The sequence below is a fragment of the Pollachius pollachius genome (genome assembly GCF_949987615.1).
Source record: "Pollachius pollachius genome assembly, chromosome: 4".
Classification (NCBI taxonomy): domain Eukaryota; kingdom Metazoa; phylum Chordata; class Actinopteri; order Gadiformes; family Gadidae; genus Pollachius; species Pollachius pollachius.
This window is the reverse complement of record NC_136937.1, coordinates 1,189,230-1,201,729: the sequence shown is the minus strand read 5'-3', so window position 1 is coordinate 1,201,729 and position 12,500 is coordinate 1,189,230. Positions and strand designations below refer to the sequence as shown.

At 48.2% G+C, this 12,500-nt stretch overlaps 2 protein-coding genes across 2 annotated transcripts in view; one reads left to right on the top strand and one right to left on the bottom strand.

The window, feature by feature from the left end:
* Positions 1-11,882, bottom strand: part of elapor2b (endosome-lysosome associated apoptosis and autophagy regulator family member 2b) — a gene marked incomplete at both ends in the record, with an annotated part of 22,418 nt that extends 10,536 nt beyond the window's left edge. The window contains 14 exons of the mRNA XM_079735612.1: positions 1-134; positions 875-1,012; positions 3,005-3,107; positions 4,479-4,569; positions 4,766-4,894; positions 5,353-5,530; positions 7,388-7,476; positions 7,864-8,013; positions 8,793-8,898; positions 9,088-9,177; positions 10,018-10,165; positions 10,468-10,657; positions 11,581-11,702; positions 11,878-11,882. The exon at positions 1-134 is cut by the window's left edge and continues 142 nt beyond it. Of these exons, the coding sequence (XP_079591738.1) occupies positions 1-134; positions 875-1,012; positions 3,005-3,107; positions 4,479-4,569; positions 4,766-4,894; positions 5,353-5,530; positions 7,388-7,476; positions 7,864-8,013; positions 8,793-8,898; positions 9,088-9,177; positions 10,018-10,165; positions 10,468-10,657; positions 11,581-11,702; positions 11,878-11,882 (1,673 nt within the window). The remainder of the gene's footprint in view (positions 135-874; positions 1,013-3,004; positions 3,108-4,478; positions 4,570-4,765; positions 4,895-5,352; positions 5,531-7,387; positions 7,477-7,863; positions 8,014-8,792; positions 8,899-9,087; positions 9,178-10,017; positions 10,166-10,467; positions 10,658-11,580; positions 11,703-11,877) is intronic.
* A 167-nt stretch (positions 11,883-12,049) lies between these two features.
* The window catches only part of pah (phenylalanine hydroxylase), a gene marked incomplete at its 5' end in the record, with an annotated part of 13,523 nt that continues 13,072 nt past the window's right edge, over positions 12,050-12,500 (top strand). The window contains 1 exon segment of the mRNA XM_079735611.1: positions 12,050-12,061. Within this exon segment, the coding sequence (XP_079591737.1) occupies positions 12,050-12,061 (12 nt within the window).

Here is a 12,500-nt window from a genome sequence, read left to right as displayed (position 1 = left end):
CAGGAGGAGCCCGCCGCCGCCGCCGCCGCCGCCGCCTGCAGGGCGCAGGCACGGCAGCCCGAGGCCACGCCCCCCACGGCGTTGGTCACGCTGACGGAGTACAGCTTCACCAGGTCGGCCGCCAAGCGCCGTGTCTGCTGCTGCACGCACACACACGCACACACGCACACACACACACACACACATTGAAGCACACATATGCACACACATACAAGCACACAATCACACACACACACACACACACACACACACACACAAGGGCACACATGCACGCGCACACACATATCGACACACATACAAGCACAGGTGCACACACACACACACACAGGCACACACACACACACACACACACACACACACACACACACACACACACACACACACACACAGTAATCTGGTCAGTATTGTACAGTGCATAGTGCTGGATTGGTAGATTTGAATGATGACGTTATTGAAAGTTTACTTAAATTCATACACAGACACACACACGTACACGTACAGACACACACACACACACACACACACACACACCTCCATAATCTTACTTTACAAATTACAAGTTTGCATATTTTTTTGCAGTCCTCCTCACGGTCCTCAATGTGTGTGTGTGTGTGTGTGTGTGTATGTGTGTGTGTGTGTGTGTGTGTGTGTACGAGTGTGTGTGTGTGTGTGTGTGTATGTGTATGTGTGTGTGTGTGTATGTGTACGTGTGTGCGTGTGTGTATGTGTGTGTACGTGTGTATGTTTGTACGTGTGTGTGTCTGTACGTGTACGTGTACGTGTTTGTGTGTGTGTGTGTGTGTGTGTGTGTGTGTGTGTGTATGTACGTGTACGTGTGTGTGTGTGTGTGTGTGTGTGTGTGTGTGGTTCTAACATCCAGGGCCTGGGTGGTCCTCTGGAAGGCCCAGGTGAAGGACACGGAGGCGTTGCGGGTCATGATGTGAGTGTAGGACTGCCTCTTCTGGCTGCCCTCCCAGGACTCCACCACCGTGGTGCTCTTCCTGTTCACATCCTGCAGGGGGCGCCAGAGTCAATCCAACCGCACAGAAATATATATTGGTTTGTTTGAAAAGAACGTTGGCAGAGTTTTTGTCGAAATGTAGTTAAAGATATTTTAAGAATTTAATCATTGGAATATTTCTAACGCTTAACAGCTTTGTTAGAAAACAATAAAAACGGAATGGTAATAAAAAGAACCAAGAACGGTCAACATTGGTTTCATGTTTCAGTTAATATTCAAGCAGAAGCTTAGCGACAGGCGCAGCATATTGTTGATGTAAACAGACGCCCGCTCACACACCATCATGAAGTAGAGCTCACACACACACACCATCATGAAGTAGAGCTCTCCACACACCATTATGAAGTAGAGCTCACACACACACCATCATGAAATAGAGCTCACACACTATCATGAAGTAGAGCTCACCCACGCACACCATCATGAAGTAGAGCTCTCACACACACCATCATGAAGTAGAGCTCTCACACACACACACACCATCATGAAGTAGAGCTAAAACACCATCATGAAGTAGACCTCACACACACACCATCATGAAGTAGAGCTAAAACACCATCATGAAGTAGAGCTAAAACACCATCATGAAGTAGAGCTCACACACACACCATCATGAAGTAGAGCTCTCCACACACCATCATGAAGTAGAGCTCACACACACACACACCATCATGAAGTAGAGCTCACACACCATCATGAAGTAGAGCTCACACACCATCATGAAGTAGAGCTCACACACCATCATGAAGTAGAGCTCACACACCATCATGAAGTAGAGCTCACACACACCATCATGAAGTAGAGCTCACACACACACCATCATGAAGTAGAGCTCACACACACACCATCATGAGGTAGAGCTCACACACACACTATCATGAAGTAGAGCTCACGCACGATCATGAAGTAGAGCTCACACACACAACATCATGAAGTAGACCTCACACACACCATCATGAAGTAGAGCTCACACACCATCATGAAGTAGAGCTCACACACCATCATGAAGTAGAGCTCACACACACCATCATGAAGTAGAGCTCACACACACACCATCATGAAGTAGAGCTCACACACACACCATCATGAGGTAGAGCTCACACACACACTATCATGAAGTAGAGCTCAGACACACCATTATGAAGTAGAGCTCACACACACACACCATCATGAAGTAGAGCTCACACACACCATCATGAAGTAGAGCTCACACACCATCATGAAGTAGAGCTCACACACACACCATCATGAAGTAGAGCTCACACACACACCATCATGAAGTAGAGCTCACACACCATCATGAAGTAGAGCTCACACACCGTCATGAAGTAGAGCTCACACACCATCATGAAGTAGAGCTCACACACCATCATGAAGTAGAGCTCACACACACAACATCATGAAGTAGACCTCACACACACCATCAAGAAGTAGAGCTCACACACCATCGTGAAGTAGAGCTCACACACACACCATCATGAAGTAAAGCTCACACACCATCATGAAGTAGAGCTCACACACCATCATGAAGTAAAGCTCACACACCATCATGAAGTAGAGCTCACACACACCATCATGAAGTAGAGCTCACACACACACCATCATGAAGTAGAGCTCACACACCATCATGAAGTAGAGCTCACACACCGTCATGAAGTAGAGCTCACACACCATCATGAAGTAGAGCTCACGCACGATCATGAAGTAGAGCTCACACACACAACATCATGAAGTAGACCTCACACACACCATCAAGAAGTAGAGCTCACACACCATCATGAAGTAGAGCTCACACACACACCATCATGAAGTAAAGCTCACACACCATCATGAAGTAGAGCTCACACACCATCATGAAGTAGAGCTCACACACACCATCATGAAGTAGAGCTCACACACACACCATCATGAAGTAGAGCTCACACACACACCATCATGAAGTAGAGCTCAGACACACCATCATGAAGTAGAGCTCACACACACCATCATGAAGTAGAGCTCACAGTCGGACGAGCAGATGGTCTCGAAGTTGAACGTGATCCGTCCAAACTCACTGCCCGTCATCCCCGCCAGAGAGGTGGGCACCCTGTTCACACACACACACACACACACACACACACACACACACACACACACACACACACACACACACGCACACACACACACACACACAATAATTTTAGTTAGGGTTAGTTTTATTTTACCTTTATTTTACCAGGAATAATCCCATTGAGATTCAGTATCTCTTTTACAAGGGAGTCCTGGCCAAGACAGCAGCATATAGTCCCACATAAAATATACATTAAAAAACAGACAACATAAAACAGAAAAAGACAATTGACAATTTAACATAATCTCAACATGATCACCAGCAACGTTCAATGTTTGCACATGTGCATTTAGTACTCAAATAGTCCATTATCCTAGTTTTAAAGTGTTTCAATATTGGATTGCAGTCTAATTTTAGATGACTCTGCAGTTTATAGCAGGATGTGGGTGCAACAACTTTAAAGGCACTCTCACCGAAGACAGTTCATGTTCGGGGAATGTCATACATGTTTTGCCCATATGATCGAAGATTATAATTCCTGGTGGTGACTTTAGGCGTCAGGAGAGAACATATTTAAGGTGGCAGTTCAAATAATGTGGTCTACGATTGTGCAAAGAAAGCCAACCAACACGTTCTAGATCTGACAAACATTGTCTGTTTTCCTTGATTTTGAGAAGCACATAATTTTAGTTTTGTCAGAGTTTAGTACAAGTCTCAATTTGTGGAGATTCTCCTGAACAGTATTAAAAGCAGATTGCAGTTATTCTGTAGCACTTGCCAAGTATGAGGCAGAGCAATACAAAACGGTGTCATCCGCATAAAAATGACACCTTGCTTTTGTTACATTGTGACACAAGTCATTTATAGAAATAGCAAATAAAATGGGACCCAAAATGGACCCCTGGGGGACACCATTTTTTATAAGTAAGGAGTTTGAGGACACACCATCAACCTGAACACTTTGTGTTCGGCCCCTAACACAACCACACACACACACACACACACACACACACACACACACACACACACACATACACACAGACACATAAACACACACACACACACACACAATAATAACGCAACCACGAACACACATACACAACCACACACACACACACAAACACACACACATAGAAGCACAATCACAGTCTGCATTAACTAAAAACACTCAAAGTGCCCTTTGAACAATTACATCAGTGCTGACTGACCAGAATTATAAAAGTCATATTGATAGTAAAAGAAAAGTCTGTCTGTCTTTATAAATATGTTCTTTGTTTTAATGTTATGTCTTGTTTTTTCTCTCTTGTTTTAGTTTATTTTCCTTTCCCTCGTGAGGCCTTGAATGGCAGCCTGTGTCCAATCACAGAGCTGTCAGTGTGTGTGGGGGGGGGGGGGCCTCCCGCCTACCTGAAGCCGGGGACCCGCAGGTTGAGGATGAGGTAGTCGTTGTCGGTTCCCCCGGCCCCGCTGCGGACGTGGTCCCCCGCCACCTCCCACCCTGGGGTGCGGCCGGGATCAAAGGTTAAAGTTCACACACTCCGCCATGCAGCCAACAGACCAGTGGTCACAGTGTTGATAACGCCTTGAAAAAGTCTGACGATGAAAATGTAATTTTGAAATAATGCCAATATCTTTGGCTAATGTCCACTAGTAAGTACTCTAAGAGTTATTCCCCCAGTAGTTCAGCCTCTCACCGTTCATGTCGTCACACTTGGAGTTGCCCACGTTGAAGCAGGACGTTTTCATGTTGGAAGGTAAGACGTTCCACCACCTATACTCATAACCCGAGACGGGCTCTGTACCGGCTGGACAGGCCGTGCACGCTGAGGGGAGCACACACACACACACACACATACAGGCATACACACACACGCACGCACGCACGCACGCACACACACAGACACACTCACACACACACACGCACAGACACACATACACACCAAAACGCACACATGCATGCATGCACACACACACAGACACACGCACACACACACACACAGACACACGCACACACGCACAGACACAGACATAAACACACATACACACACAGACACCAAAACGCACGCACACACAGACACAGACACACAGACACACACGGACACACCAAAACGCACACATTCCCATTGACGGTAAAGATAAGGAAAGTGTTTTGATCCAATATTTTTGAGTGTGCGTGCGTGTGTGTGTGTGTGTGTGTGTGTGTGTGTGTGTGTGTATGCCTGTATGCTTATGTGTGTGTGTGTGTGTGTGTGTGTGTGTGTGTGTTTGTGTGTGTTCCCACCCAGGGACAGGGTTCCTTCCGAGTGTGTCCCGGGGGGGCAGGGGAAGCAGGTGGAGTCGTTGGTGTTGTAGTAACCAGGGTTACAGGGGGGGCAGGGCTCCCTGGCACCGCTGGGGGGCAGCTCCACCGCCCCCTCCACGCAGATCCGGGGCTCCATCCACCGGTACATCACCTGCGTCTGTAACCACGGCAACCGGCCAGGGGTTACTCCCCTGCCATTGGCTAATGGGCGGTGTCCGGGGGTTGTGGTGGTTGGGCTTTGAGGTATTAAGGTTTTGAGGGGAGGAAGTCGCACGCATGCGTGTGTGTGTGTACTAGGGATGTGAATAACTCACATTTTTCACGGTTGAATTCTCGGTGGGTGGTATGAACGAATAATGGATTATTCGATGCGTGCCGACATTCACAAAGGCAGCCATGGATCATCGGCAAGAAATCACTTAATATCTTAAACGCAAAACAACTACCTGCTAGTAGTGAGTAGTTCCAGTCAAATTGTCTGTTCAGCCTTCAAAACGAGAGCTGGTAAACTGGGGCGAATTTCAAAGAATAAATATGTACACCTTATGTTAAAAGCATAGACCGTCGCGATTCCTATTGAAACGAATGGCGCGGTGATTCGGTCTTCAAAACGAGAGCTGGTAAATTGTCAAAAATGAATTAAACTGTAATCAGATAACGCAGTTATATGCTATAGACCCTAGAGTATCTGTGGTATAACGGCTGGGACGAATTTCGAATTATAAATATGTACAATGCATAACGTTAGCCCTCTGGTGCATAGCTGAGCGGACTAGAATACCTCCCGTTGCCAAGTCGTAGCTAAGGTCCGTCCTATTTACTGGAGGAGTGAACAACGTTTCCGTTGCACAAGAACGGGAAGGTAATGATTGTTCCAGGTATTAGTTGAACCCTCAGGCGTGACCAGGAAAACAAAGTTATGTCTTCTGAAAAAAATTATATTTGGATTGTAAAACGCATGAACATATAAATGAATGGTCTTAATTTATTTTCTTTGGCAAGTGACCATGGTATAAGCGGAAAAATGCCCTTCGAGGTGCCCATTATGAGGAATGAAGTACTTCGTGGAGGCAACCATAGATATATATATATAGAACACAGATGTCTTACGGCGGCGTCTAGAACGTCATCACAGGCGGCCATCTTACCACAGGCAAGCTTTCTGGTGATCTGCACAAACATTACTACTCTTTTCTCGCTGAACTCTTGACGGATTTACACGGTTTGGTTTCTCACAAACGTTATTAACGTGGTTATAATCTTTACCTATTTCACCTATTTAAGAACATTATTCTATTTTTTTTAGAACCTAACATAATTATTCATAAGTATGCAGTGTCATAACTACATCTCTCACGTTTGTAACAAACCGAACCGTTTGAAAATCGGTTGAAAATTAAGCAAGTTATGGTTATTTTAAAAGTACATGTACCACTACCAACATAATGTTATGGGTGAGCAGCTGACTGTGGCAAGATGGCCGCCAGTGCGGACGTTCGACTCCAATGGCCAGCAGCGCGGACGAGACATCTCGTGTTCTCTATATCTACGGAGGCTCTAAGGCCTCCGTGTCGTCCATTAATTCCTGATAATGGACACCTCGTCGGGCATTATCCCTTACTTAAGCTTGTGTATTGTGTATATTGTTTGTCTGTACATGATTAATAATAAAAAAAACTAATAGTGCTACAAAACCAACATTAGTTCCGTCCGTTAATTCTTGTTTATTTGAATGTTAACGGTCCAAATGTTAAAAGTCGACTTTGACCCTCGGGAACGAATAATCGAATAATCGAATATTCTGAGTTGACCCATCCCTTAGGTGTTCATGCATGTTTATTTATTTTTTGTTCTCTGTTTATGGTGTGTGTGCGTGTGCGTATGTGTATATGTGTGTGCGTGTGTGTGTGTGTTTGTATGTGTGTACATGCATCTTTATCTATTCCATTATGTTCACTGTTTATTTTATATGTGCGTGCGTTTGTGCGTGTGCGTTTGTGTGCGAGTGCGTTACCTTCCCCTCGCTGTCGCAGGGGGTGTGTATCTGGAAGTAGTCCTCCTGTGAACACGGGGGCTTCACCTTGCACTCGGCCCAGCCCTCGTCTGAGAACCGGGAGCCAGAGGGGAGAAGGGTTATTGTTGTTGTTGCGTACACGCTTGTTTTTCCTGCCGCCTCTGCCGTATTCAAATAAACGCGTTGCTCTAAATCAGCCGGTTTCCAAACCCGCGGGAGGCGCCCCCCCCTTGTGGGCAGTGAAGGTACTGCAGGTCTACCGCAAAATGACGGTAAAAATAAATACTAGAAAAGACAACGTTTACGTTATTTTCTGATAACATGCATCATTACTGTTATAATAACGGTAATAATATTATAATAATTTATAATAATAATGACCGGATTTTAGGTCGGCTGCAGTATTAGTAAAAAATGGTTGGGATCCCCTGATCTATACGGGCGGACGGACGGACGGACGGACGGTGTGTGCGTACGGGAGTAGTGGTGGGGGGGGCAGGGGTCGCAGACGGACGCCCCCTTCCTGGAGGAGGTGCTCCGGGGGCACGGCTGGCAGGAGGAGGAGCCCAGAACCGGACTGAACCAGCCGGGGCGGCACGGGAAGCACTCGGAGGTGTAGGCTACACCTGGACACACACACACACAAACGCACACACACACGCACACACACACACACACACATACACACACACGCAGACACACACACACACACACACACGCAGACATAAACGCACACACACAAACGCACACACACACACACATACACACACACACACACAGACATAAACGCACACACACACACACACACACACACACACACAGACATAAACGCACACACACACACACATACACACACACACACACACACACACACACACACGCAGACATAAACGCACACACACACACACACACACACGCAGACATAAACGCACACACACAAACGCACACACACACACACACACACACACACACACACATAAACGCACACACACACATACACACACACACACACACACACAGACATAAACGCACACACACACACACACATACACACACACACACACACACACACACACACACACATACACACTCACACAAAAACGTCAGATGTGTCAGATTGTTTGTGTACCTGGGTATGTGTATGGTGTGTGTGTGTGTGTGTGCATGTGTGTGTGTGTGTGTGTCAGATTGCGTGTGTACTAGGGTGAATGTGTGTGTGTGTGTGTGTGTGTGTGTGTGTGTGTGTGTCAGATTGAGTGTGTACTAGGGTGAATGTGTGTGTGTGTGTGTGTGTGTGTGTGTCAGATTGCGTGTGTACTAGGGTGAATGTGTGTGTGTGTGTCAGATTGCGTGTGTACTAGGGTGAATGTGTGTGTGTGTGTGTGTGTGTGTGTGTGTGTGGTACCCTCTATCTGGATGTTCCTGAGCAGCACTGGTTTGACCATCTTGCGTCCCACCAGGATGCCGGTGGTCCTCCAGTACAGGATGTTGGTCCCAGACCTCAGGTTCACCTGCGGTGCGACAACACACGCCAACATTAACATTAACACACAAACACTTCAAACACACACCACAGATACACGTCACACTAAACACACCAGCCCCTGCTCGTCTCCACAAGAAAGTGTGCACATTAGCATGAACATAACCACGCACACACACACACACACACACACACACCCCCCCCCCCCCAGCCTCACCGTGTGTGTCTCCCAGTCTCCGTTGCTCGTCACTGTGATCCACTTCTGGTCGTCGGCCTGCACCATCTCCTGACACTGCTCGTTCTGCACCTGTGGGACCGCCGTTACCACGGCGACAGGTCAGCCGACCGCCACAGCGACTGCGAGAGATTTCTGTTGTTGCCGGGGCGACCAGCTGGCGATGTTTAGCCAACACCGTCTACCCTGATTGGCTATCGGCCGCGGGGTCAGACTTGATATCGGGCTCCCCGTCGGAACGGCGGGCTCAAGCCGCCGCAAGGGAGAGGCCAGTGTTCTCAGACGGCGGTTATGTAATCATGGTGAAGGGGGGGGGGGGGGATTAAAGAAACGGGAGGCCAACTCCAAAACAGGGAAAAATAAATAATATATATATATTGTTGTTGTTTTGATGTACGGACAAGAATGTCAGACGTCTTCAAGGGATAAAGAGTCGATTGTGCGTCAATCGTGCCGTCTGATCTGTGTAAGGCATTTGTCAAATGCCTTAGACGTGGATAAATGGATTCTAAAGCAAGTATTAAATGGGGGTGTCTCTCGGTTACGTTGAATTTAGATGAATGGATTATGGACTTTATGTCCGTCTCCCTGAGAGAGAGTAGGATGCTAATCGGTGTGAAGCAGATGGACTACAGGAAATTCATGTCTCGTCTCTCTGGGCGTCCCCTTGTCAAAAAGGTTGTAACTTTCTCATAACTTGTACCATATACATATTTTTCTACACAACATTTGTAATGGTTCCAGCCATGTTGTCTTTCAAATTAGAACAATGCAAAAAACCCGAGCACGAATGAATCCTATATCAACGACACGTCGTCCTCAGCGCCACGCTGACTCGATGCGAGCGGACAGAACCGAGACGCTAGCTCTGGCGTCGGTGTAGCCTCTGCGGCCGGCGGCCTAAGGACTCACGTAGAACTCGAAGAAGATGTTGTTGTCGGGGTACTGGTAGGTGAAGGACACGGAGCCCTGCTTCTCCAGGTGCACGGCGTAGATCAGCGACACCGTGCAGTCGTCCCGGTTGGACTCCAGGTATACGCCTCGCGGAGTCCACGACGAGCTGTGACCGGGACCACGGGAGACACGTGTCAGAGGGGGGGGGTATGGGTGAAAGTGTGCGACTCCCGGACGAAAGGTTCCGGGTTTGAACCCCATTGTGTGTGTCTGTGAGTAAGCTTTGAAACCTAATGTGGGAGGAAGCCATGCTTGTGTGGCCCAGCCTAGAGGTTACGGATTCGAATCCAAATGTCTGCAGTCTACCGATAGGCAAGATGCTAAACCCTTTCACTGCTATTATGGCGTTTTTACTTGCAGTTACATTGAAAAATGTCGGCGCACGTGAGCGTGCGTGCACCCCCCTACTTGTTGCAGGCCTGGCCATCCTCCCCGGGGGGTCCCGGCTCCATGTAGCTCGCCAGGCTGGTGAAGCCCGCCGGGATGGCGTCCCATTGGTCGAAGCGCAGGCCGCTACCCAGCGAATAGGAGCCGGCCGCGCACGGCGTGCACTGCTGAGAGGACATCTCTAGGAACTCCCCCGCCGCGCACGAGAACGCTGGGGGGGGGGGGTTGAGGAGAGGGGGGGGGGGGGGGGGGAAATGGCGGCGTTATCCTCGTCTCATTAAATCAAATTATTTTTTATTTTTCTTTTATGCTGAATTCACTTTTCTTGGCAATAACAACATAATATAAAAGATTAAAAAGGTCAAAAAAGAATAATGATACATGAATAACTAATTACAAATGAAAAAAAACATTAGGGGCGTGTTTTTCTCCTCAGATATGTCGTTGTTCTGTTTCTTTGCATAATCCATCAATCTTTTTACATTTTTGTCCCCAAAGCATTTTAAAGTAAATTTAAATGCAACAGTTGTCATGCCACTAAAGTTTAGCGGCATGACAACAGTTAAAAGCATGACTAGGTTGAAATACAGTAAATGATTAACGGTTGACACAGCAAGGAGAGGAAAGAAGATGGATGGACACACAGAGCAACCGATAGGTCACTCCTTTACAGATGGCTTCACTACTGCTCATAATGAGCAGGGTTTGTTTATTCAAAGCATCTCCCAGCATCTCTCGCTCTCTCTCTCCCTCCCTCCCCCCTCCCTCCCTCCCTCCCTCTCTCTCCCCTCCCCTCCCTCCCTCACTCTCTCTCTCTCTCTCTCTCTCTCCCCCCTCCCTCCCTCTCTCCCTCCCTCCCTCCCTCCCTCCCCTCTCCCTCACTCTCTCTCTCTCTCTCTCCCTCCCTCTCTCTCTCTCTCCCTCCCCTCCCTCCCTCCCTCTCTCCCTCCCCCTCCCTCCCTCACTCTCTCTCTCTCCCTCCCTCCCTCCCTCCCTCCCTCCCTCCCTCCCTCCCTCTCTCTCTCTCTCTCTCCTCTCTCTCTCTCTCTCTCCCTCCCCTCTCTCTCTCTCTCTCTCTCTCTCTCTCTCTCTCTGTGTGTGTGTGTGTGTGTGTGTCTCTGTGGTGATACGTACAGCAGTCCGCCCCCCTGGCGGGGGGGGGCAGGTGGGAGCAGGCCCCCGGGCTGCGGGGGACGGCCACCCTCCAGCGGGACCCCGTGCTGTCACACTCTGTGTACTGGAAGGAGTACTTCCGTCTGCACGCACACACACACACACACACACACACACGCAAACACGCACACGCACCGCACGCACACACACACACACACACACACACACACACACACACACACACACACGCGCACACGCACACACACGTACACAACAGCGAACTTTAAAATGGATTCCATTGAGCATTGTATAATCTACTCCATGACGCTAAATCCGAACTCACTCACAGGGTTATTGATTAAAAAACATCTTGTTCAGGGGGCCTGCAGGTAGACATTGGGATTCAAACTCAGAACCTTTCGAATGGGAATCAAACCCCCTGACCACTGAGCTATCTGTCCTGACCAAGTGCTGCAATAGACCAAAGAACATGTGCATGCAGGTAGAGTAACCTATTGACTTGATCTAAAGATGGCCGGCTCCTTTATGTGCGTAGAACGCAGGTGAGTTGACCGACAGCCTCGCACGACGCCTCGAATGAGGAAGCACAGGGTGAACCACTTCCTGTGCTTCAGACACACAAGCACCGAGCAACCATGAACAACCGCCCCAGTCCATTAGACATCACCAGTCCCATTAGCTAAGTCCAACTCCACACCAACTTCCCCCCCCCCTCACCCAACACCCCTCCTCCTCCTCCTCCTCCTCCTCCTCCTCGCTGATGAACATCATGCCCGATGTTGAGCCAGGTCCTTCTCAGTCTGTCTCTGGAGGGTTGCGACAACCAACCGACAGAGGAAGTTGGTCAGTGTTCTGAAATATCTGGCTCAAGGGAGCGTGCACTCTCTCCATATTGATCAATTGGGCACTATGTTATTAAA